Source organism: Eimeria acervulina, genomic scaffold, assembly GCF_000499425.1.
Source record: "Eimeria acervulina Houghton genomic scaffold, Eah_scaff379, whole genome shotgun sequence".
Taxonomy (NCBI): domain Eukaryota; phylum Apicomplexa; class Conoidasida; order Eucoccidiorida; family Eimeriidae; genus Eimeria; species Eimeria acervulina.
The window spans coordinates 6129-31353 of record NW_013547349.1 but is presented as its reverse complement, the minus strand read 5'-3'; the positions used below and the strand labels follow the sequence as shown (position 1 = coordinate 31353).

The window sequence follows — 25225 nt, the reverse complement described above, 5'->3', positions numbered from 1 at the left end:
GATATAGATATAGATATAGACATAGATATAGATATTTGCATGCATAGAGTTGGCTTTGCTTCCAGTGCTGCGGACACTCTCTGACTGAATGTTTTTTACTAACTTCTGCATATCTACGTAGACATAAGATATATATATATATATATATATATATATTAGCAGCATATGATGTATATATTGAGTTATAGAGAGCATCATAATATACAAGATATCTAAATATTTTTAAATGATGCTCTCTATATGCCGGAGATGCATATTTAATACACTACAAAACTTTCTATTAAATATAATAATAAATAAATATCTAAATAATAATATATTATTTTCTATCACTACTTTTATATCCACCATACTGCCGCACTGCAAACTGCAACACCTTTTTAAAAAATTATTTAAATAATTATTCACAAAATAAGCTGCCTGTACACCTGAAATAAAGGTTTACAGACGCCAATTCTTTTTGCTGCTGCTGCTGTTCTGTGGTGTACGCACAGCAGCAGCAGCAGCAGCAACATATCATCATGCGTACACCACAGCAGCTGCAGCAGCAAACATATTTGCTTCTTTTAATAGGGCTGTTATTTAATTAAACAACTGCATCTGCCGCCTGTTGTCTTCTGCTGCATGCAAGGTGACCAATATACCCACATATATGCCTACACAATATATATATATATATATATATATATATATATACATGCATGTGAGCACCGTATATACAGATATAGATACATATATATATATATTTTATTTATTTATAAATATATATATATATATACATATATGCATATTCAAGGCGATTAGAAGTATATATATATATATATATATATGCATATTCAAGGCGATTAGAATATATATATAATATATAAAATATATATATTATACATATATATATAGGAGAGTAAGTTAGGCATTAGTTTGTTATGTTGTTATCTGTGTGTTTATTTTTATTTGTGTACTATTGCGATTTATCTCCACGTGACTTCGACTTCATCGGTTCGATATCTTTGTCTATAGAAGCTGTTGATAGGAGAAATAAAAGAATTGGATTTAAACATCAGCGACCCGACATAAGCAATCATTGCCCCGTTGTCTATACAATATCTCTCATCCATACCCCCCATACCACACCCTCGACGCTCAGCCATTTGCTGCAGCATCCACTGAAGCCGCAGATTGCACCCAACTCCCCCTACAACCTGCACAACAGCAATAGCAGCAGCAGCACCAGCAAAAGCAGATGTAGCAGCAGCAACAATGTGCAAGGCAGCATATGATGATGCAGCAGAAGACCGAAGAACTGCAATTCCGAAGCTGCTACGAGAGAGAGAAGAGGCGGCTGTGTTCTTAATATAATATATATATATATATATATATATATATTTACTTATATATATTAGCTGTCGCTTCTGGCGCAGTGAGTTTTGGGGAAAGGATAATATTTAAGGCGCTTTCTTCTTCTTTTTAAATATTTTCTACGGTTATGTATGTTTATTTACTTCGATGCTCAGGTGTATAGACAGCTCAGCTCGCAACACTCACCAGAACATCTGTGCTGTTGCACAGGGCCATCGCTCTTTCAGTTATTTCTACGAGCATTCCAAAGAGATATTCCTGGAGGGAGTAGCAAATAAACTCTGGTGTTAAAGCCAGCATTATATCCGCAGAAGAAGAGGCAATAAGAGCATCACTTTCTCTCTCTCCCTCTGTCTCTAAAGTAGCAGCAGCAGCAGCAGCAGCCGGAGCAGCAGCAGCAGCAGCAGCAGTTGGTGTTTGTTTGAATTGGTTGAGTATATTCCTGCTGCTTCCGCCGCTTCTTTTGGTGCGGAGTCTCTTAGCGATTTCTCCATTTATTAATTCTTCTTTCTCTTCGTTTGTATCTAAATGCATCTCCTCATCTATGTTTTGTTTATGTTTGTTTTTTTTTCTGTTTTGTTGCTGAGAATACATGAGGTGTACAGCCTCTTCTGTCTTCGTCAGTACTCCACTGAAAGCGACATCCATACCCTTTACGTTGTAGCTAAGAGGAAGAAGAGGAATACAATTGTTTGTATGCAGCTGTTTTTGTTTATGTTTATACTGCTGCTCAAACTTCGCAGCCATCTGCTCTACTTGAAAGCCCGGTGCAGGGGCATTAGGCAGTCGAAGAAGACGTGCAACACGATCTATACAGTTGCCGATTGCCATATCTAAAGTCTCTCCTAATATTCTATAGCGGCCTCCACTGAAGCCTATAACTTGAGTATTACCTCCAGACACATACAGCACAGTAGGGTCTATACACCCCGTCACCAGCCTCCCCATTTCTATGTGCGCAATGCAATGATTAACAGCCACCAATGGCTTCCCCCATAGCAAAGATAAAGTACGAGCTGCAAGGGCACCCACAGCTAAAGGGGCCCCCATACCCGGTCCTGCGGTGTATGCTATGCAGCTTATCGTACGAGGGGTTACGTTGGCGTCCTTCAGTGCTTTTCGAATTAAATGCGTTATCTTCGCTTGATGGTGTGCTGCTGTCTCCCGTGGAAGAAAACCCGTACCTGGAGGAGTAATGAAGGTCTCCCGAGGGTTCGATAAGACTGTGCCCAAGCCATTAACAACACCAACACCAACTTTATTCGCACTGCTCTCTATACCCAACACTATCAAATTCTCACCCTCCAATGCGGATCCTTCTCCCGCTGCTGTTGCTGATGCTGTTGCCGCTGCTGCTGATGTTGCTGCCCCTTCTGTTGTTGCTGCTCTTGCTGATTCCGCTCCGGCTGGTGCTGCTGCACCTGATGCTGCTGGTGCTGCTGGTACTGCTGTTGCTGATGCTGCTGATGCTGCGGGCCCTTCGGCGGGAATCCCAGCCGAGGTTGGTGAAGGAGAATCTGTGCAGTCCATTGTTAGCAGCAGTTAACTCCACCTTCCCTCCTTCCTCCTTCCTTGGGCGAAGTAGGCGTAGGCAGGCACAGAACTCGATTCAAAAGAAACTCATGAAAGTAGTTGCTGAAGATACACTGGAGATACACCTGGCTACAAAAGAAGAAGCAAAATAGACACAGAAGCCTCTAATTGACGATAACGCCGCATTTCAAGAGCTGCCCGGCGGTGGAGGTTCTTGAAACCGATAAGTCTGCTCCAGGGTTTCTTGTCAGAGAGAGAGGTACGTACACCCCAGAAAAACGAATTCCACGCAGTACAATACACAAGTAATAAGGCCAAACAGAATAAAACAGATTAGTTCCTTGATCTATTAGCAGAAGGGGGCCCTTCAAGGCTACTTGTTCATGAAAGGGAATTCGTCTGCCGCTCTTATTCGGCTCATGCTTCGGGCTGCTGTTACTGCTGTTGCCGTTGTTGCTCCAGAGACAGCTATAATATTCAATAAGGTTCGACAGTTTTTCATTCCCAGTGCTGCCCAAATACTCTAAATAGAAAACGAAAAAATATATATACAAAGGTTTGTGTTCTCGCCGCCGTGATTACGCAGACGACCATCCCATGTAGTCTAGGTGGTTAGGATACTCGGCTTTCACCCGAGCGACCCGGGTTCGAGTCCCGGCGTGGGAAGTTTTTGTCGTTGTTGTATATCCTCATTTAGTAGACACATGCATCTTTAGAAACAGAACATGCAATTGTTTTCTATTGCAATTGGGGTATATGCTGAGGACGAGACCCTTAACGTGCACGCTTCTGCTAATGTACAAGTGAGGCCATTCGGCTTGTTTCTAACAGAGAGCATATAATGCTCTTTAATAAAGAATCCTTTGTATTTTTGTTTACAGTACAAAATACGTGCACACGAGGAGACCACAAAGCTGTTCATGCTACTAAAATACAACTTAGTCGGCTCATTAAGGAAGACACCCATAACTTTGCATCGGCAGTCATCCCATATAGTCTAGGTGGTTAGGATACTCGGCTTTCACCCGAGCGACCCGGGTTCGAGTCCCGGTGTGGGAACGTTTTGATCTGCATGTATTTACTTGCACATCAATATTAATGCATTGTACACCCCTGTATGCACTCATTGGAGTAGGCGGCCTCTGATGGTGTAGTAGTAGTGTGGTTCGGATGATTCGGTTGTGTCAGCTTCCTTATATTGCTATTATTATAATATAGACTCTCTGTGCTCGCATAATAAAAGGGGAGGCCAGTATGATGCAGCGGCAATGCTACAGGAGCAGCAACATGTAGCCGCTGCTCCTGTAGCATTACCGTTGGATGTGGCAGCCAACTATCTGCTGTTGAAAGGTGTCCTGCTTTCAGTAGACATTGTAGATGATGACGGCTGCATGCAGTAGCCTCACTAAAGAGGGAGAAGGAACGGCTGAGGGAAAAAGCTGAACAGGGCAGAGTTCCCTTCTATCGTTAGTTTGGTTTGTGCGCCTGGTTTGTGCGGCTGCAAAACTCATCTTCCCTGCTTTCTTCTGCTGTTTTTTTCATCGGCTATAATTGCATTAAGGCCTCTATCAACAGTATATCTCCGTGAGCAGAAGCCCAATGAAACACAATTTAGTGAAATGCTGTCGACCTGTTTTCTGAAATATCTGAATGAACAGCAGTTTGCATCTAACACTGGTGTTCAGAGTAGCCAAGGACAGCGCAGGATCCCACGGGAAGCTTAAATAAAAGGATGAAACAGAAATATATGGGGTTTTATTCTGCTGAGACAAACAGAGAAAGTGCAGCCTGCTTCATAAAAGAATGTTGACTATGCACGCCATCCAACGTCCTGACGTAGCTGCACATACACCGCAAGGCTGTTCCAGGGCACTCAAGTTCAGCACAGCTTTCACCTTTGAGAACAGAATAGGCACCTGGGATGTCAGCGATGAACCATATTATCTTAATATTCCTTCTCTTCTCTCCCACTATTCGTGCGCTGGAGTTTTCTCTCGTTTCAGAGGCCTCCAGGCTTGGCCCTCTGGGTAAGGCTGCGCGTCACCATTTCCTGTGCAACCCAATACATATGCTTCACGCTTAGGCCGCCATGGGATTGCCGCTGCAGTGGCAGGTGACGTACCTTATCTGTTCGGTGGCTGCACGATAGAGGGTTAGTAAAGCGCGTCAGCTGCTTATCCGGTTCCTGGATGTTGTACAAACTTTCTTTTTGCCTAGCCACGCGGCAATGCCAGTGTCTTCAAGATGATTAATTGAAATATATGTGCTTAGATGTCTGTTCGGATGAGCTGTACGCGTTCCACACGTCAACGAGTTCCTGGGAGTTTCTGCACGTCCGAGGTGATGCACCTTCTGCGCGGGGTGGTGCCTCTCTAAATGCAGTTCGTGGCTCGCTGGTGCTCTTTGGGGGTGAATCAAGCGACGGGACATACAATGACATTTACAAATTCGGTAGGAGATACTCTGAAATGCAGCTGCCATTGATCTGCTTTCAGCTGTTTATTGTGTAGACACAACGTGGCGCAGATGGTACATCGGTGTGGGGCCCGAGAACTTTCGCCCGGGTAATGGATTCCTGCGATGCCGGTTTGTTCAACCATGTTTGAATTAACGGACTGCAGAGCCTCGCAGCGGCCATGCTGCAGCTTCTGACGGAGAGAAAATTTATATTTTTGGAGGATATAATGAGGTGAGTGCTGTGCAATTGATTTCTTTTTCAAGTCGTATTCCCACCCATTCTTCCGCTTAGGCTGGGCGCTTTCTGAACGATTTATGGGTTATTGACTTGGACTCGGTGACTCATTTTCTTCCTTATCAAAAATGCCTCTTTCCTTCAGTTCCGCAAATCGCAGGAACTGGAGAATTTGAGTGCCGAGCAGTTTCCCGTTCGTTTTCATGCGTTAGTCCGAAGTAAGAAGTTGGGATGCAAAGGGACAGCCTGCTGCTTGCTACAGTTTTAGCCAGATCTGGATGATAATCTGTCTTTAGGCTCGGGAGAGATGCCATCCCCCAGAGAAGGCGCAACGCTGACGTATCTCAACGGACATTTGTTTCTCTTGGGTGGCTACAGTGCAGACGGTGGGGCGATCTTCCTCTTAGCAGCACTGCTGATGTTTTGGAGTTCTCACTGTGTCTTGCTCAACTGCAGGCCTCCATTCCAGTGACTTGTGAGGCGTGAATGGTAAAGACGTGCTGCAAGGCAGATAACCCACAAAGTGCAGATGGGTGTACAGCTTGGGGGACGACAAGTGGCTTCGGGCTCCTGTCAGAGGCGTGCAGCCTCCGGCCAGGGAAGGTGCGCCATTTAAACTGTCGAGGCAATTTGTGCAATTTGTGGTGTTTCAAGTGAAACGCTCACAGGACACAGCGCCCTCAGAAATGGAAGCGACGTGAGCTCGCTGCGCTGCCGTGACCAGTGGTCCACTCCCGTCTCATCTCATTGAATCCGCCCAGATCGTTGTAGCAGGGGGATGCGACTCACGCCGGACCGTCCAGAGGTGTTACAAGTAAGCAGGCAACTATGCGCTGGCGTGCATGCACGTATGCATGCATACACTCACACAACACAACGCAAACGCAACACAACACAACCCGACGTGAAACTTTTTTCTTGTGTTTTCCGCTGCAGCGACGTGTGGAAACTCGACGCCCAGACGTACACCTGGACGCTCTTGTCCGCTGGCGACCCCAAATTTGCACCTCGCGAGCGCCACGGTGCAGTTATTTTAAAAGGTAGGAGAACAAATTGCTGTTATTCAGCATGCAGCAGAGCAGCTCCATTGCTCATGAGGACTCAGGTGGAAAGGTATTGCTGTTGTGCGGCAGGAAGCTGAATGCCCTGGACTACTCCAGCGTCGTTTCATTCAAAGTTTCAGTACGTCCTGCTACAGTAGCAGCAGAAGCGATAGAGCTTGACACTTTTGCATTTTTTTCCCTTATCTTCTCTACTCGTCACAGCCCTGCGGTGGGGGAGGAATCTGTTCGGGCAGAGGCGCGTGTGCTACTGGCTCTTGCGTTTGCCGTCCTGGCTGGGCTTCCCACGATTGTGGGGAGGTCAGCTGCCGCTTTAATGGGATTGATTAAGGCAAACGCGAAGGCTATGGCTGTGTGTTCAGGTGTTTGAGTGCCCAATGAAGTGCAACTTTTCCGGTGTCTGCATCGACGGATCTTGCAAATGCTTTCCTCGCTTTCACGGAAACTCGTGTTACCGCGTCAGTTTATTTAATTGCCCATCAGCTGTTGCGTCGTTGGCACGATGGGATGTCAATGCAGGTGCTCTGTCCTGGGTCGGGCATCAACGGCATGTGCAACGGCCAGGGTGACTGTCTGCCTTCTGGAGCGTGTGCGTGCAAGTAAGTGCAGGTCTTGTGTTGGCTATGCATGCTTCTGTTTCTCCGCTCATCTGTTGTCTCTAGGCCTGGCTACAAGGGTATGTTGTAAACCCCCAGAAGCAAACTACAAGGTAGACAACACCACGCGGCAGGCCTGGGCTGCGAGGTCGACATATGGGGAGCAGAAGAAAGAGAAAGGAGGGCGAAAGGCGTCAAACGGCAGTCACCTGAACATGCAGCGCCTGACCTCTCCTCGTTGATGCAGTTTGACTTACGGGAGCAAAGTGAGCAAAGAGTGGCAGGGGGGGTTGTGCTGTTCCGCCTCTGCATGCATTGCCTCTCTAACAAACACATCATCCTTATAATTTCTCAACTACAGTGCAGGCGATTTGGAGGGATATCGTTCGAGAAGCTGGGGGAGTAAGGCGAATAGCGGCTAATAAATTCTTCTTCCCCTTTTGTTAAATCCAACAAAAGAGCTTACCACCTATGGCCCAAGTCGGAGAACTGAAAGGCACTGCCACATCTGGCGGTGAGACTATCTAGGGTTTAGGGTTTAGTTTTGAAGGCTTGTGGTTGTGAATCTTCATTTTTGAGTTTCAGGTGGAGCACTACAGTGGAGCATTCACTGGCCAGAAGCCAAATTGCCTTGTAAGGATACTGCTGCTTCTGCCTATGTGCGTATACATAAATGAATATATTTATGCATGCACTATTGTCTGCATGGGCTCTCAGCCGCAGCTGAGATTCAGGAAGGACTGCAAGTGCTGGCCGAAGAGCTGCAGGAGCAGCTGCCCTCAATTTCAACTTCAGTGCGCATTGGAATGTTTCCTGTTTCCCTTGCTGTAGTTGGTGGCACTCTGTACACCATGTACAGAATCAACAGGTCGCGGCTTTGATTGCGCGCTCGACAGCTGCGCTGCTGGCAAGCGCATCCTTTAACTTAAAAACTCTTTTCTAATGATGGAATTGTGTAAGTGGGCAAGTCTGTGGGGGGCATTTGATAGCAAAAAGGACCTAAACAAGCACACTCCTTTGAGGTCGGATGGGCAAACTTCAACCAACGCAATGCAAGAGTCGCTCTTGCGCTCTTGCGCTGCGCCCACACGCTCTGCTGTTGCTGTGGTTGCTGCCGCTGCTGCCTGCCCTTTTGCTTCGTGCCCCTGTTGGGCAGCGCATTATGAGGAGGCGTTTTTTTTTTCTATCCGCTGCTGCAGGCGGACCACCGTGAGCAGCAGTGTGTCCGTCTTGGTTGCGCTGGAGTCAACTGAAACCCCAGCCTGTTTGATACGTGAGGATACAAAGGTTTGCCCCATGCGCCGCAGCAAGGGGAGAAGGCTTGATTGGCTCGCGCCTCAGAACACATGGACCATACTCAGGGAAGAGCCGCAGGCCACCACAACCTCGTCATCTGCGTATGCTGCAAGGCAGAGGGGGTCGTCCGTTTCGAATGAGAGCGGGAGATTCGGGTGAATGCCGAACTGGCCAACGCTGACCACCGCCCCAGAAGCCACCTGCAGCAGCAGCGCCTCCCCGCCTGCGGGAACAACAAAACCCGCTACGGCCCTGACATGTTATATAGTATTTTGTCTAAGTGCATATATGCATTTTGTGTACATGGAGGGCGAGAAAGCCATAATGGCTATGGACGGGCTGCACCAAACTGGGGAGGGGAAGCCAATGTTCTTGGTTTCATGGCTGTTGTTTTTGTTGTGGTAATAGCGGTGGTACTGGTTATTTGTTGTTAAGTTCACAGCAACGCTTTAATTGTCTTATTCATTTATTCTATGTATTCACCTTCCGTCACTACTACTGCAGTGTCTTCTCTCAAAGCGCAAATTGCAGCTACTGACATCCGCCTTAAAGGGCAGGAATTGCACACTCCGCCTGCCTCCCGCACATTAATCCGGCGAGTTGCCTGCATGCAAGGCAACTAGCAGCAGGGCCGGTGTTGCAGCAGAGGCACCTCGAGGTGTGAGAGAGATGAGAACCTTCAAGCCAATAGAACAATGCAAACACGCACGCAGACGCACCTGCTGCGCCTCGCAGTCCACCAGGTAGACGAGAATGCCCCGGGCAATCACTAAAGTGCTGCTGCCTGAGAAAGAGGCACGGGAAACCGCCAGCTGGTGCGAGCAAGACGGTTCAGTAACTCCTGCCTCTGGGCCAAAGCGCACTCCAAAGCTGAACGCACAGTCAAACCCAAACAAAATGAGAGGTCCTCCAAAGCCAGCATAATCGAAAATCAGTCACACCCACATTCCCACTGTCAGAACAGTGTCAACACAGTATAAACAAATAGTACGTTCTGATCAGCTCCCCATACACGGTAAGAGCAGCTGGAATAAAGAGCCAATTACCGTGCGTTTAAACCAAAGAACTCGCTGGGAAAAGTCCGCTTTTTTTAACGGCAGCTGCTCCCCTACTACTATACAGGTCTCTTAGGGGCTCCCCTTTTCAGCTTAGAGGGTCTCCACAGAAAGCCTACTGGTGCATATCGTGGAATATATCAACCGACGGGAGGGTGCAGGGAAGTAGGAGGTGCTGCGGGAAGACTTGCCATGACTTAGAACAGAGCATCCATTTGTTCTCAGGAGGAGTCCTTGCGTACGCGCCAACTGAGCAATAGCCGCCCGAAAGACACAGCGCAAAACGGACTCTGCTGTCCGCCCCTGGAGGCCACGCTGCCTGCCGCTGCCCCACGAGGCACTCCACAACCGTGACGATCTTCACAGAGGCGGAAGCGTTGGGAGCAACGCAGCTGCAGCTGTTACCCCCTGTGCTGCAGCTACTGCCCCGAGGAGTAGTAGGCGGCAGCTGCAGCATGAAGGTGGGCCCAAAGCAAGCCGTGAGGGCATTGGCTATTTTAGAGACACTTGCGTGCTTTATTTGGGGAGTTGGGAAAGCAGGCGGGTCGGCCTTGTCCTTGAATTTTAAATCAAGGACGAGAGACAGGAGCTCGCCTGAGGCCGTCGCCAGCAGTGCATGGCGATCTGCAGCAGTACAGCGCCCAAAACAGCTCTTCATTGTTTACGAGTCGCTTGGTTATTTCGTCTTATTAGAGAGGTAGTTAATTAGTTGTTCAGGTGTATAGGTGCTAATAGCATTATAGGCAGGTAGCCTAATTCTGCACCCTCCCAAATTACAGGCCAACCAAGAGTGTTCCATGATGTTATTTGGTAGTAGTGTGCGTGCATATGTGCTTATGCAACTGATTGCCCCCATTTCTCGGCTTGTGGAGCCTCTTGGTCCCTGTTGATGCGTTTGTTTGTTTGCAATTCTGACCCCGAACCCGAGACAAACGGCCCCTATTGCTCCCTCACCGCCAAGGCACGCAATAGCCACAGGTGGGTCTTGGGTCGTTGCAAGCTGAAGGCGACCGACGAGGCGAAAGGCGTTTGTGTCAAAGATCCTTAGGGATCCGTCTTTGAAGCAGCCCAAGAGAAGCGAGCGCCAGAGGAAAGCGAGTGCTGTGCACGGGTGCGGCAGCGAAAAGTCTGCCAGCTGCTGCGGCAGAGGCCACCGACTCCACAGCCGTAGGGAACCCCCAGAATCTGCCGTAGCGATCAGAGGAGGATCTCCTTCACTGCTAGCCTCTGTTCCTCTCAACAAATGGTGCAATCGGCTGCTCCTTCCGCCCCCATTGCCGGTCGCCGCCGCCTGACGGCCAATGCACAAATTGTTGCTCCTCAAGCATTATCTGATGAAGTGCCTTTGATCCACCTGGCATCCCGCAGCCGCTTACTTTTCTTCTGATTAAAAACATACAGCTCGCCTACTGAAGAAGCGGGAGCATTTTATGTGAACAGGTGGGGGTGTATTTCGGCCGTTGAAAGGAATAACTGCCTTAAGCTTTGACCACAGAGCTGCAGTTCTTCCGACATACCTGATGATGAGAAATGGCCAAATGAGTGATGGGACGACTGTGGCTCGAATGGAGGCGCACTTGCGCCCGCTGGTCCCAGTGAAGGTACCTGCAAATCGAGCGACGAGCTTCTGTCTTTTTGTTTTTCTCAGTACATTGTTTGCGCAATAGCATGAGACGGACCTCATTAGTGTTAAGGGTTTAGGCCATGCACTGAGACTATGGGTAAGGGCTTAGGGCGGAGAGCTTGGCCCATGCTTCCTATCCTGGGGTACTCGCTCTCGCCAGGCACCTGCTGACCCACCAAATGGTATTTGCTGCAGTCGTGGCGATTCCCTGAGTAGACAGCCGGACGCCTGAGAGCTCCTGGGCTTAACTTAGGGGATAAGAATTTGACGGCGGATCGTTGGTCTAAGTCCAACTGCCCTAAACTCCATACCCGCTAACGCCTCCGCCTACAACCCTCAGAACCTAAACCTGATTGAAGGGGGCTTACAAACCTCTTGGGACTCCCCGTCGAGTTGTAAACTCTTTATGGGAGCGTCTAAAGCTAAGGGCGGCAAAGCGGCCTGTTGCCGTAGGTCCACTGACTGCGGGCCAAGTCCCTGTTGCCTGCAGCAAGCGGCGCACCTCCGGTATTTGTTGATAAAATGCGATGGAGGGGTTCTTACCCCTAAACCGCGTACGACGGGACCTCCAGTGGCCCACGTAAGTTGCAAGGGAACTGAGAAACAATCTGAAATACAGCCTGGTAACTGGGGAGCTTCTGTAAAAAAAGCAAAGCTCTACTTGGGAGCGCCAACGCACATCTCCAACAGTCGAATCAAATCCACCGTTGCTCGCCGAGTCAATGACCCTGTGCTGTAGGCCAAATACATCGCTTTACCGCACGTTATGGAGCCTGGAAACATGCAATACCAATAGGAACGCCATGGCAATCAGAGATTTCATTAGCAGCGCAAATGCAGGTGGCAGCAGTAGGACGGAGGCAACATTTGCGCCAATTAGTATACAAATACCGAATAGAGCTAAAATACGCACACCAGTATTAATGGAAAGGCCAGAGTTGACTCAATCGCTGTGCACCTGTATTTATCTACAGCAGCCACAGGCCGCGAGCAGTTGTGTGCAGGAGGGACAGCTTCAGTAAGAGATGCCTCATTCACAGTCGCTGCAGCGTTTTATTGGTTTAAATGACACCAGCAGGAGCATTTCTAAGCAGTGTGGAGTCATTTATTTTCCTTGAATCAAATTGCAGTGTTAATGTACTGATAAGGAAGTCGCCAAGGAAGAGCTCGAAGATGAATACATTGGCTTCGAAATTGAAGGCATACACCCAGCCCTGCAGCCAGCCCAAGCAGCAGACGGGGACGCTCTCCTCATGGTTGAGGTTCTGTTTTAAATAGGACCGAACAGCAACGCGGGCAGTGTGGAAATGAAGATTATCTTCGCCAAGCGTTGCCGGGTTTAAAATAAAACGCTTTTGACGGACGCGGTCAGAGGCCACCAGTAGAAGGCGTGGGCTCCCCTTAGCTCGACGCGTGAGGCAGGCAGTGGTGTAATTCTCCAGAGGATCTGCTAACAACCGTTTAGGCTGCTTGGCGTGCTGGAACTGAAGTTGCAGGCCCTCTGCTCCAAACGCGCCGCCTGTTAGGGAGAAACGAAAATGACCGGACAAAGACAAAAGTGCGCGAGCAAACCCCGCCCCTATCAAGCGCTGTCACCTCTCAAGGAGGAGGCCCCCCATCCTTTGGACGCCGCTAGCTTACGGGCGCCGCCATATACTGACTCAGAAGCGGATTAGCAACAGCGTGGTCGGCCTACTGCTGCTGGTGTCTGAAAATCTGCAATCAAGGGGGATGATCCTCCAAAACGTAACCGAGCGGAGGCTGACAAAGACCATTTCTCTTTCATCGTTCAAAGCAGCGCTCAACAGTTTGCGCAGCGGAGTACCCACTTCTGCTCCCACTGCAGGGTTTGAGGACTGCAATAGACGGCCGAACACCGAGGACATGCTTTTAACTGAGCAGTCGTTGCTGCACCAGCTACCGCTGCACTTACACCGGCAATAATTGCCAGTGACCACAGGGCTTCCCCTCTGGCCTGCCTCAACAGCGGCTTCGTCATTCCTTTGAGAGCTTCCGAAATACCTGGATGGCGGCAGAAAGTCTGAGACCCTCCACACATCTAGCCGACCACCGTCCGTCCCCCCTGTGAGGCCAACGCAAACAGTTCAACTTGCCTCCCATTCAAACCAGGATCGCTATGCAGTAGTAGAGTATGCAGTTGAGGCAGCATAGCTGACATTGGAAAACTAAAGCAACTACCGGCTTAATCTCAAAGTCGTTGTGAAGACGGACCCGCAGTGACCACCAGATCGGAGCCGCAGAACAAGATGCCTGGCAAGTTTTCTGCATCGCGGTCTGGGAAGCCAGAGGTTGCACTCTGCCTGTTCATACGGATGCTGTCAGCCTCCCCATATGCACGTGCCAGACGCGCAGCCCCCAGAAGCTCTCCACCTCCTTCCGCCTTCCACAGGCACAAGCCCAAGAAACTGGTTATAAGGCCCCGACACTCAGCAGCGGCATCAGCAGCCCTGCTGCCACAGCATGCGCTGCAGCCGTGCCTGCAGCCACCGCTGCCGAGGGAGCGTCCACAAGAAGCGGTGGGGTCTGGAACTCTCAGGACTGCAGCAGAAGCAAAGACGCTTACAAGTAGCAAGGCAACATGTGATGAATGCAACGATGGTGCCGTTCAAGACACATCAAAGGCAACGAATGATGATAATGGATTTCTTACTGCTAATGGTGGCTGCAAGTCGTGTGGTGGCATCGATAGCGAAGGCAATCGCTGGTCCAACGACGGGGTGTCTTAGGACGGAAATTCGGGGTGCCTGGGCCACTGCTGCGCATTGCTGCAGCAACAGCGAGCCTCTCTGTTGCCAGTGGAGCGCTGAAGACTTTTTCTTGGGGGAGTCTGCTGGTACTTGCTGCTGCTGCACACGCAGCTGCGCAGATCGACCAAACAGGGCTGGAAGCAAACCCAAACACTTCCCTTCTTGACAGGCAGCAGGGGTAGACAGCCTTTCTATCAGCACCCAGCTCCCAACCGCATGGGCCAAAACTCCTGAAACAGCAACAAAGCATACTTGTCAAGACGCCATTAAGGTGCTCGCAAATCAGTGAGAAAACCTCCAGAGCGCACCCCGGCATTCAACACCGCACACTGAAAGGAAAACGCCTGTTTCTGTTGCTGGGGCAGTTAATTGGAACCAATTTGACTTTAAACTGTTCAGGGTTTAGCGAGGAAACGGAGTAACCTCCTTGAACTTTTGCGTCGAGGGGCTCCCCACCCTTCAACGGCCTCCATAGACAGCTGCTGCGACAACTGGCCACTGCAGTACCAATTACGTGACGAGCTGCAGCGCCTCCTGCTCTGGGAACCCAATGAGCATTCGACTCATGCGGCCTCTGTGACACCGGTAGCTGCTGCCCAGCGTGTATACTGGCCTCAAGTGGGGTGGACGTCCCCACAACTCCCGGAAATACTTTCACGTCGGACACATGACCTGTTTCCGTAGAAACTTCCCCTTCAGCTTCAGACTTTTCGCCTTGCATCCGAACGACATCCGCGTTGCTCGTGTTATCAACAACTGCCGCTGAATTAGCTTCATAGCTGTCTTCCTGTACGGGACAATCCGGAACGGTTGGCCCCCCAAAATTTATCCTCTGCGCTGCCGCTGCTGCAGTGCCCTGAGTTTCGTCGAATGCAGCTGAAGAGGAGGCAGTCTCAGCAGCACGGACGTTGGCAGCAGCCGCCGCAAAGGGGGTACAGAACGGGGGAGCGTGGCTTGGATTGGATTTTTCTGGGCCACAAACTGAAGAAAACTGTGGCAAAGAGGCCTCGTTTGAGGAGCAGAAAAGGGCCTTCAGGCCGACAGTGTTCTGTACTGATTGTAGCGGATTTAGCAGGGGCTGCTTTAGAGGTTGAGGGTGCGCCGTTGGCGGCTGTTGTGGCTGCGGCAGCTTTACGTGCTCGCAGTTCGTCTGCCGTTGACTTTCCTGTTGCTGCTGTAGGGAATGAAGATCACCTGGAAAGGGATCTGCGGATCGTGAGCCCTCCTGCATCGGCGGCAGCAGTGCAATGCTCCTGGCGGGTGCTATCTCTGATGCAGTGTTAAGAAGAGGGGATTCGACCCTCCACGTAATTGTTTCTGTGGAGCTAACAGACACCAAATAGTCTCCCAACAGGTGCACCAAGAAGGGAGGCCTGTTGTGGCCTGCAAAGGACTGAAAGTGTGGGAACTCAGTGAGCCCTGTCGCCGTATAGACATTTGTGCTTTTATGCGCAGCTGATCCGCTGCAATCTCCGTGGCTTGCATTTGCTTCTGAAGCGCATGCTAAATCATCTGCCTCTCTCGACTCATTGCCGCCCTGCAAGGTGCTTCCTTCGTTGTCCTGGGTAGCGCTGAGTTTTGCTAAGTTCCACACCTGTACGAAGAGCAGGAGACACTCCTTCGGCATCGGCAATATACATTTGTCATCTGGTTTGCATAACTGGAAGGGAGCCAATGGCCTCGGGTCGAAGCCAACTCAGATGGTAGTGAATGGCTCAGGATAAGCGATAGGTTTCCCAACTCTGATTGCTGAATCTGAGTCATGCACCTTAATGAGGGCATCTTCACCGCACGTAATGCCGACGGGTGGAATGCTGCTTTCCTCCACACCCGCCGAGGAGATCCATGCGACGCTAATGGGCCCACTAAGAAGGGCTATTTCTCGGCTTTGGCGGACGCTTGTGGTGCCTGACTGCACGCGCAGTGCATCCTCTGCAAAAACCGTTTCCTTCGGCCCTCGCTTTCGTGATTCTTTCAACAAAGGAGTGTTGCATATGCACGGACGGCCTTATTCTGCGCCTTCACAGCCCACTACGTTCCGCGGCTAGAACACAGACTGCAATGACAAGACTTGGGACGAATCATGATCAGAGGGCAGTGGTGTGAAGGGGTCTCACATCCTTCGTAAAGGAGAATACACGCATTCTAGAGTCATTGCCACAGACGCACAGGGCATCCCCCGAAGCCGAAAAGGAAAAAGTAGTGATCGCAAGCGATTTGCACGCTGTTGGGAAGGGGCAGAACTCTGCCTCGAAGTTGAACTCTGGGAGGCGAAGGAGGCCTAGGGTTTGGGGCGAAAAGTAACGAACAGCTTTAGATCCATCGCCAGAAAATACAAGAGATGGAACTCCTTCTGGAGCCCCTTCAATCTGGGGGTTCTCCAGCTTCCGAATAAGTGCAAATTCGTGAAGTTGAGAAAAGATGCAAACACCTGAGCAACAGGCAATCGAATTTACTTCCTTGTTTACTGCTTATTTTCACCTGCCAGCGTGCCTCAGACACAGTCTCTTCTTCAATATTAAAAAATCACCGAAGGCCCTGCGCTGAGTTGCGAAACCAGTTGGATTAGCTCATTTCAAGTTTGTGCAAACGCGCATTGCCAGCTTACAACCAGATGCATCAAGGGATATCACCAAAAACCCTTGCTCGGCAACTTCAGTTGTCGCTTTCAGAAGGTCCCTGCGGCCAGCACTACCCTCCTTGTTATGGGACTCATGAGGGGAAGCATAACGAGAGCAAGATTCCGCTGCATCCTTGTCGACCTCCGGGGAGGAGACAAACCAAATGCCTGTAATGGGATGGGTGTGGTGGTTCGCCTCCATCCAAACGGCAGGGCCCTCAACCGCCAACACCCGCACTGCACCGCTTTTAAACCCTAAGGCTAGCACTCTCTGGGTTGGGTGAGAGGCCACACAGACGGGGGGATCCTGTGGGCTTTCCATCTCGAATGTCTGCATGAGTTTGGGAGAGACCGCAGTAATAGCACAGGGCACAACACTACGACAACGAGCTTATGATATATTTTCATTCTCTTCTAGGCTAGTTAGAGCCCTTAGTATATGCACTGTTGGGGCGTCAAGACGAGTGAGTGATTCAGGTCTGTAAGAAAAGTTAAAATGTTCACCTGACACAACTGAGGAAGTGTCCACACTCGTACGAGACCGTCTTCACACACTGTATATAGCTCTCTCAAAGCCACTGGAAATGTGACACATCAGTGCAGAAAGGGATAAGTATGCGGCTCGAAGGGGTGGAACAATCGACAAAAAAGTGTCGAAATAGAACAGAAAAAAATGCGGCCAACTCAGGTAAGCACGAAACGTCGTGGCAACGGGAAGCCGATGCATGGCCCTGTGCTGTGGACGAAAAAATAACATACCGCTAGTTGACGCATGCAATACTCGAGCAGGGTGGGCTCTGCTAACTTGTAGGTGTTGTTGTGTTGCCAGATTCAGTAGCTCCACAGCGCTATCGCCGCACGTGCAAAGTATCTGTTGGCCATCGGGGTTTGTCTCAACCCCCACACATTCCGAACTGTGAGAAGCGGAGAAGTAGGCGGCCATGAAATTCAAAGGCCACACCCTTGGACAAAAAAGCACAGGTGGAGGCGGTACTCGATTTGACCGACTTTTCGGTGGAACATATTGTTTGAGCCAATTGATAAAGAGGGTCGTCGCGCGATATTGCAGGGAATGACTTCCTTTGTTTCTTTTAAACAGGCAAACTCAGAAATACAGATGGGGCGCTTTTCCTCACTTTACCGTCTTGTCGGCGGATGCCGTCACACAAAATCCAGGGCCTGTGGAGAGCGCCCAAATAGGGCTCTGATGCAACGTGAAGACACGCCTTACAGCACGTGTGAAGTAGTCCATCTGCAAAAAAGCAGACTGATCAGGCACCTTGGCAGTTCCCTTCCCAAGTGGCTAGATATCCATCGGATATTTTAGATAACTAAAACTTGACACGAACTCCTTCGGGTTCTCCGGCAGATAGCACACCTCAAGTAGACTTCCGCAAGTCGACGAGACCAACAGCTTTGCCAACGAAGTCAAGCCGCCTTCTGGTAGTTCACAGTACTCCACACAACACCCCGTGTGGAAAACCTAAGTTACTGCATTGCAGCCACGTGCTGGGCTTCTAAGTGGCTCATACTCCCCATTAAGCTGTTTTGTTCTGCAGATCAAACACGTTGGTCTTTGCACCTATCAACACGTCTGAAGATGGCGTTGGGAGGGCCAAGTAGGGCACCCGCTGACGGCATGTATATAGTGTGGTGAACCACTCACTTGGGTTGGACCTCATGGCTTGATCTGGCAATACAAAGGCTAGGTCTGTGAAGAGGTTTCCCCTCCCAAGACCATCCAGAGTAACGTTGCACCCAGGCAAGTGCCCATTCTGCAGTATGTGCCAGCATAAGCTCTGCATACGTGTTAAGAGTCCCCGCATATTCTAGTTGCGCGTGCTGGCGCAATAGAGTGGTTCCTAAGACCCCCCTATCGAGAGTTTCATGAGGCTTGCAGCGTGGGTCGGAAGCTTGCACATTTGTACGCCACATCATCCAAGCACACAAGAGAAACTGAAATCATCGGTGAATGTATCGCTAACGGCTGTCCCTTTCCTCTTCGCTGTTAGCAGAGGTCGGCTTGTACTGAAGGCATCATGTTCCACTAGCAATACCAGTAGTGCTCTACAGACCCTTCTAGCAAGTTCGTGTTCGCTGAGATGCCTATTGTTACCTTGATGCGCCAAAACCGAATGTTTTCCTTTCCACAGCTTACAAGGCGTAGCTCCTCAAAAGGCGAAATGCGTAATGCCTCAATCTGTTTATACCATACTGGCACCCATGGAGTTTTCCCATGAGAAGTGGAGGAAAAATGGAAGACACGCTTTGGCTCAGTGAATGCTCAAGGAGACGAGCTATGAGGAACTGTATGGAGCGTAAATGGTAGTCACCTGAAAATCTGAAACTTGACGGGCAAGGAGATTGGGGCGCCCAGTAGTAAGCAACCCATGAAGTTCCCAAACTTGGAGCTGCTGACGGTTAAGGCGGTCTGAACCAACAAGCTGAGTGGTTAAGCACAAACTGGTTTCGCATTGTAGAGGATTGTATTAAGCATTTTGCAGACCACTGTGTGAAATTGAGGCAGGCTAGCAATAGTAGAAAACGGGATTGCTACAAAACGACGTAAGTTAATTACCACCATATATCTTCCCCTGGGGTCTAGACGCAATAAAGATATTCGTTCTAGAGTTGCCGACTGAATGATCTGCAAGGGCAGCAAACAGTTAGCCCTGAATCCGCTAGAGGACAACCGTAAAGTATAATCTACAGCAAGAAGGCCTTTTAGAAACATTCTAGACTCAAATATGAAACATTTGCGCTGGAAGTTTTGCAGTGGAAGATTTGTCATCTGCATGCGCACACTTTGGTTGAGCAGGTGAGTTCATGCGTTTTTGGTGAGAATTGCTTTCAGATCTGCCTGTACTGCGAGTTTTCAAAGGCCCACTACCAATGTATTTTGCCATGCAAACAACCAACCACTTTGACAACGACAATAATTTGGCACATGAAAAGGCTTTGTGAAGAATGGGCGGCAAAGAGACAATGCAAAAGGTGGCGTAGAAAACACCACCAAAAGCCATCTTGGAACAACGAATGCTGCAGGATGTAGACAACTTGAAGGGGGCTTAAATCGAGAATGCACCTACTTGTTTCCACTGTTGAAAAGCTCGTGCAAGGAACCTCATCTAGACAGTATTTCCGCTTACCGCTGTGCACCGGACATCTTCACTATCAGATTCAACAGGCGGGAGCTTCCACATCCTGCAGACGATTAAGATACCCACATAGGAACCGATTTTTCGTCTGTCCTAGCCTAACCATTACCTAGGTAATGCAATTCTCAGGACTACCACGGGCGGTTTTGCACCACAGTGAAACCTAAAAACGGATAGTTGAAGCCTGAGTAGCGGCATATTCATTTGGAATGAGGGTTTCCAACAAGTGAAATCCAGCTGTTTCAATCCCGGTTTTGCTGAGTTGCACACCGTATGGATGGCTGCTGAGACGTATTTTCCACCGTTGCTGCTAACCGGGCCGCCAGGGCCACCTCAAGGAATTCGATTACTCCGCTGTGGCCCAAGAGGCACCGTGACGTGTCTGCGACCCTCACAAGAGTTCGCACTACCCAGAAAAACTTCATACTTTTTGGCACAAATCTCCAGCACATTTACATGCACAGCAACTGGCTTGGACTTTCGTCTGGTGGTATTGGAAAACGGATTGGAATGACCGGAAGTCACCGACTTTTCCGTAGGTTTCTGTGAAGTAGAATCGATGAATGGCAGCTAACGATCCTCGAGTCGCCTACCCACATTGCTCCACATTTCCGAAGCTGCGCAGGCCGGCAAAGGCCGCTGATCTGTTCAGCCTGGAAAGCATCGCGCGTGAATACGAGTGAGACATATCATGGAGACAGGCACAGCAACAGTAAAGATATGCGGCAACAGCCGCATTCTGTTTTAAATGTACTCCACCGTGCTTTGTAGCACATCTATCCATAACATAGACGAATTCGCAGCTGAACGTTGCCTGGGAAGGCCGAATGCAATTACAGCCGAACAAAAAAGTATTTACCTGCAGTGCTGTTCTAAATCCATGTGCATCTTCGGCTGGCCGCCTTCCATCAGAAAGTAAGTGACCGTACCCTGATTCGCTAGGATACCCATCTGAATTTTTCCCCTTATCCTGTTCACTGCGGCCCCAAAATGCTTCGGTTAAAGCTGTGGCTGGAGCCACAGTGCCCCCCAACCGGTCGGCATCTGACAGGTACAGAGGTCATAGCGAGCATTGCAAGCTTTGTGTTGAATTAGGCTAAACATAGTGTTGTTTCAAGCACTGAACAGAATGCGTGTGGCTACGCTATTTAGAACGCATGAGCTGCCAAAAGGAAACGCGCTAGTCAGATACCCGCCAGAGGTTCCGGCGTGCTGCGGTCCGTGCTGCTGCAGCTGATTTGATTGCACTCAGAAGAACGGCATCCAATGGGTATGTACACCCAAGGAAGCAGCTCTTGCGGTATCAGCCCAGAAGCCTCTTTCAGGCGAAGAGGCTTCGGAATGTCCTGTCGTGAGCACCGTAGCAGAAGCAGTGCAAGATCCTTTAGGTTCCTTACCCGACATCACGAAGGAAACAAGAATCACCACGACACGGGTGCGATCTTATTGCTCATGCATTGCAGTTGGCATGAGTGCTCATCTCAATGTCTACTGAGGAAGCCAGGGCTGCTTATGGCTCACGTGTGCGGTGTACAGATGGTCTGAAGTGAACAAACCGCGAAGATAAAGGCAGGAGCATAGTTGAACAGACACGAGGGTGTTCCCTGTGGGGGGCAGTTTCGTGAACTGCCCTACGATGCTCGGCAGGTGTATACAAAGCTGAACCCAACAAGAGGGGGGCAAGAGTGGGTATTGTATCACCCGACCTCGCACCTGTACGTCGCAGGAAAACGGCAATAATCATTTAAGACTTCAGAAGCACGCATCGCCGCCTACTCTGAAAGGACCTGACAAGAGAAGAGCTCCGCAATTGCTATTCCTGCCGACGTGTCATAGCAGAAGGGGTAAAAGGCGGACTTTTGGTTCTTTGACGAGGTTTGTCAAACTGATGCGCAAAGGTGAGTTCTTGGAGGTTCTCAAGTCAAAATGCATGACAAAAAACCGGTTCGCCATTGGCTTGAATTGCACGTACACCTGACAATATCCGCAACGCACATATCACATACTACTGCACAGAAAGATGTAATCGCTAGAGGCAAAATAATGTATTTGACCCTGTCGAAGAAGAGGATTATTTGTGCAAGGCCCCCCCTCCCCCCCTCTTGATCTTGCAGCCTTCACTGGCATTTGATGGGGTGACGCAAATGGACGTACATAGTTTGCTCTAATTTCTAGCTTTTGCTGCCCATTTCTCGTGCTCGGAAAACAAACGAAGTTGTTTGCCGAGACAAGCCCGTAAATTCTCCATACTCTCCTTCCTATGGTGCGGTCCTGTCCACAAGGGTAATACAGACAAACACAGCCACAGATGCACGCGCCTCGAGGGCCTTGAAAGTCAGCTAATCTAGACATCCAGCAGCCATGAAAGGGGCCGGTATTAACTACGATTCAATTGTACGGTACAACAGCGGGCCGCACAACTTCCTCTGTAACCTCCCCGTGTTGGCTGCTCCTCGCAGGATCACCAATTGGGAACTCTTTGAGGAAGTTGACAAAAGTCGCGCCCTTTCCTTCTGCCCTTGCGCTCATTGACGGAACACCTTGTTACTGAACCTGTTTTATTGTCTTGGTCAAGAAGTACTGTGCGTTCCTTCATTCAGCAACAGGTACGGATTTGTGTCCCAGCTCCTGTTTGCACCGAGTCGACGGCAAGCGGGAAAGAGGGTCTGAAATATTTCAATCCCTGCCTAACATGCAGCGGAGTAGATCTTCCTTGTCTGCGGGATGGGGGGCTTCGACTGCAGCGAAAGTGCAGCCTCCCACGCAGCCACAGGGGTCTGCCGTCGGCTGCGGGAGGCAAGAGTAAAGCGCTTGTGGTAAAATAGCAGCAGCCAACAACCAGACAGCCTCCACCGTGATCATATCAACTAATGTGTGTTGCTTCAAGACACTTTTCCCTCAGAGCACCTACGGTACGATGGATGACGGCAATGCCGTCTTCGCGTGCCCAGACTGGCAAGAGGATAAGAAGCTGTTTCGGGAACTACGGGCCAAATTGCAAACAGTTCACAGTGCATAAAATTATATTAACCTTTTTATTTCTGGCTGAGAATCAAATAGCTGTCAAATCCGACGTTTCATGGGAAAATCGAACAAGTAGTTGGAGGCACGCACGAACAGCACCTGCTCGAGGGTGCCTTCTGTACTGGCGCGCCACGGGCATCTCACGACAGCCTCCATAACACAACGCACAATTTACTTTGCAGATAAACAATACAAGAAAGGGCCTTCCACGAAATGCCTTCAGCAATGCAGTGCCCGCAGTGGAGACGCTCAACTAGCAGCTTCCACATGCTGGGGGCCCAGCTGTCCAGCGGTCAAATCGAAGTCGGATACCTCTAAATGGCTTGAAATAACGACAATGCACGCAGTAATACACATATGAGTATCTATAAGGACAGTCTGAAGTATGCAAACGGCCAAAAATAACTCATTAGCCTCAAGCTTCGTGACGCTACCGCGCAACGAAGTACTGGAGGCGCATAGTTCCCTCGGCATGCGTACGCTGTTTTTCAGCAGCACTGCAACAGTATAACAACCGAATAACTAGCTTTTCTTCGCTCGGCCACTGCTGATCTTCCCAAGCAGCCAAGGAATATGCTGCACAACAACATTACCCAGCATTTCTGTGGGGGCAAAAAAAGCCTGCCATTTGGCTGAACGTGTTGATGGTGTGCAGTGAGGACTTGCCCAAAAATGGGTCACACTCCGAATGCACACGACACTGGAAGCACCCTTGGTTTTGTCTATGAACTAGCCCTGCAGAACACGGCACTGGTCGGGGTTGAGGCACCAAAGGACCAAGGAATAGTCTGCAGGCAAGCGAAACTGCTGCTTCAGTTATCTTCTTCAAGCTCTGCGAGATGCTGCAGCTCCGGCGGCAGCAATTCAAGGTCTTCCTCTCTACTGGGGGCTGGAGGCGTGTCAACTACGGGGTATGCACCCTCTGCGCGCGCGGTCGTTTCATTCAGATCTCCTCTGACAGTAGCAGTCTCCGTTTCCAGCTCTGTCTTTGGTTCCATTGAAGTTTCTGCTTCGTATTTGTCCAAAGTAGGCACCATGAGGCGAATGGTGAAACGCGCGAGGAGGTGAGAGAGCCCGCTCATTGCCAACCCAACGCGCTGATAACAGAGTTCAAAGATGGGAACCACCGTCAGGCAGAAACCCTTTGGAATGCGGAAAGAACAACGATGAGGTAGCTGCACCTGCAGGACAAGGAATGCCGTCAGCAGCAACAAACGCTGAACGTCTCTGCTGCATAACTGCGCATTCATTCAAAGACATGACGCGCGCCAGAACCCACTTGTGCAAATTTCCTCTGCTCTGCCTAGTCCAAACGTGTTCACTACACTGCGTACCTGGTATACACGAACTCTTTCCTTTGGCCGAGTGACGTGAGGAGGTAGGTAAGGGACCAACTCATCGTCGAAGTCCCCTCGCCACCACTCACCTAGAAACTCGCCAACTTCCAGGTCAGGACCGTCGTTTGAGAGTTGCTGCGCTACCCACTTGCGCTTGGAGCTTTGCTCTGTCTTGATCAAGCACTTTGTGAGTTTGCTGTGCAAAACTTCCCTTGGCTTCTGCCAAGTTTTGTACTTGAACATAAGCAAGCTGTGCTTCTGCTGCTGCTGATCTAGCAGCAACAGCACATGCGGGTACTCTGCCCGGTGCACCAAAAAAATGGCAGCTACTGACCTTCGTGTTCCTTCCCGTAAGTAAGACTCTTGTCGTTTCTTGAGGAGCTCCTCTTCCGAGCACGAACCCCACTTGTTTCCCAGTGTGTTATCGGCCTCAAAGGAATAGTTGGACTCGGGAAACACGGCCCACTCTGGCTCCACGTCCCTTGGCGCCCCAGCTGTCTTACTGATGGCCTTCGGGGTCCCCTGCTTCTGCTCTGTGTGGACAAATGTCTCTGCAGAGGCACTCGATAGCTCCCTCTCACAGTCGCCATCGCGCTGGGACTCTGCGGTAGCCGAAAACACTTCTTGGGAACAGTCCATAGACGCGTTCAACGCCGGTCCTCCTCCATCCTCCCCGCCTGCCACTTGCATTTTCAGGCTTCCTCTTCTACACCATATATGTCCGCGAAAACAGAAGAAAAGGGTGAGATTTGCTCGGGGGTGGCGCAACACCAGACTTACAGGCAGCTGCCCAAGTATGCCCTAATGGCACTGACCACAGGAAAGGCGGTCGCAGAGGTCATCGTTTGCTAAGAGAACATCACTTCAACGTGAAACAAAGATACAATACGACGTGGAGTGACGCCTTTGCCACTCCTTGTCAACGTGTCGATTTGACGTTCGGCGCCGCGCAGTCAGCGGCCCATATTCACTCGTCACGCAGAGAAATCGCCAGCTTTTCGGCTATATAAACACATTAATACAATTTTAGCAATGGCAACTTGTTGAAAGCTGCTGCGTCATTAGAAGCTCGGTCGTCCAACCAGTAGAAGCTGCCGACGACAAA

At 49.9% G+C, this 25225-nt stretch overlaps 5 protein-coding genes across 5 annotated transcripts; 1 reads left to right on the top strand and 4 right to left on the bottom strand.

The window, feature by feature from the left end:
* Positions 1 to 968: 968 nt before the first annotated feature.
* On the bottom strand, positions 969 to 2886 carry EAH_00035810 (glycoprotease family domain-containing protein, putative; the record flags this gene model as incomplete). The annotated part of the gene is made up of 2 exons (XM_013392098.1): positions 969 to 1199; positions 1543 to 2886. 2 exons carry the CDS (start codon positions 2884 to 2886, stop codon positions 969 to 971), a joined length of 1575 nt encoding a protein of 524 aa, XP_013247552.1.
* Positions 2887 to 4810: 1924 nt separating this feature from the next.
* On the top strand, positions 4811 to 7012 carry EAH_00035800 (Chromosome III, complete sequence, related; the record flags this gene model as incomplete). The annotated part of the gene is made up of 7 exons (XM_013392097.1): positions 4811 to 4916; positions 5161 to 5340; positions 5511 to 5578; positions 5960 to 6063; positions 6257 to 6307; positions 6518 to 6621; positions 6765 to 7012. 7 exons carry the CDS (start codon positions 4811 to 4813, stop codon positions 7010 to 7012), a joined length of 861 nt encoding a protein of 286 aa, XP_013247551.1.
* Positions 7013 to 8575: 1563 nt separating this feature from the next.
* EAH_00035790 (WD domain, G-beta repeat-containing protein, putative) lies at positions 8576 to 16923 on the bottom strand (the record flags this gene model as incomplete). Its single annotated transcript, XM_013392096.1, has 14 exons — positions 8576 to 8757; positions 9187 to 9404; positions 9832 to 10213; positions 10544 to 10880; positions 11586 to 11697; positions 11893 to 11986; positions 12355 to 12427; positions 13147 to 13235; positions 13446 to 13772; positions 13885 to 14211; positions 14405 to 15575; positions 15750 to 15893; positions 16099 to 16412; positions 16590 to 16923. The coding sequence occupies 14 exons, from the start codon at positions 16921 to 16923 to the stop codon at positions 8576 to 8578; spliced, it is 4104 nt and encodes a 1367-aa protein (XP_013247550.1).
* A 2806-nt stretch (positions 16924 to 19729) lies between these two features.
* EAH_00035780 (WD repeat-containing protein 90, related) lies at positions 19730 to 22288 on the bottom strand (the record flags this gene model as incomplete). The annotated part of the gene is made up of 7 exons (XM_013392095.1): positions 19730 to 19805; positions 20353 to 20412; positions 20689 to 20803; positions 20952 to 21105; positions 21617 to 21733; positions 21914 to 22030; positions 22178 to 22288. 7 exons carry the CDS (start codon positions 22286 to 22288, stop codon positions 19730 to 19732), a joined length of 750 nt encoding a protein of 249 aa, XP_013247549.1.
* Positions 22289 to 23595: 1307 nt separating this feature from the next.
* On the bottom strand, positions 23596 to 24810 carry EAH_00035770 (mRNA cleavage factor-like protein, putative; the record flags this gene model as incomplete). The annotated part of the gene is made up of 2 exons (XM_013392094.1): positions 23596 to 23964; positions 24118 to 24810. The coding sequence occupies 2 exons, from the start codon at positions 24808 to 24810 to the stop codon at positions 23596 to 23598; spliced, it is 1062 nt and encodes a 353-aa protein (XP_013247548.1).
* Positions 24811 to 25225: the final 415 nt, after the last annotated feature.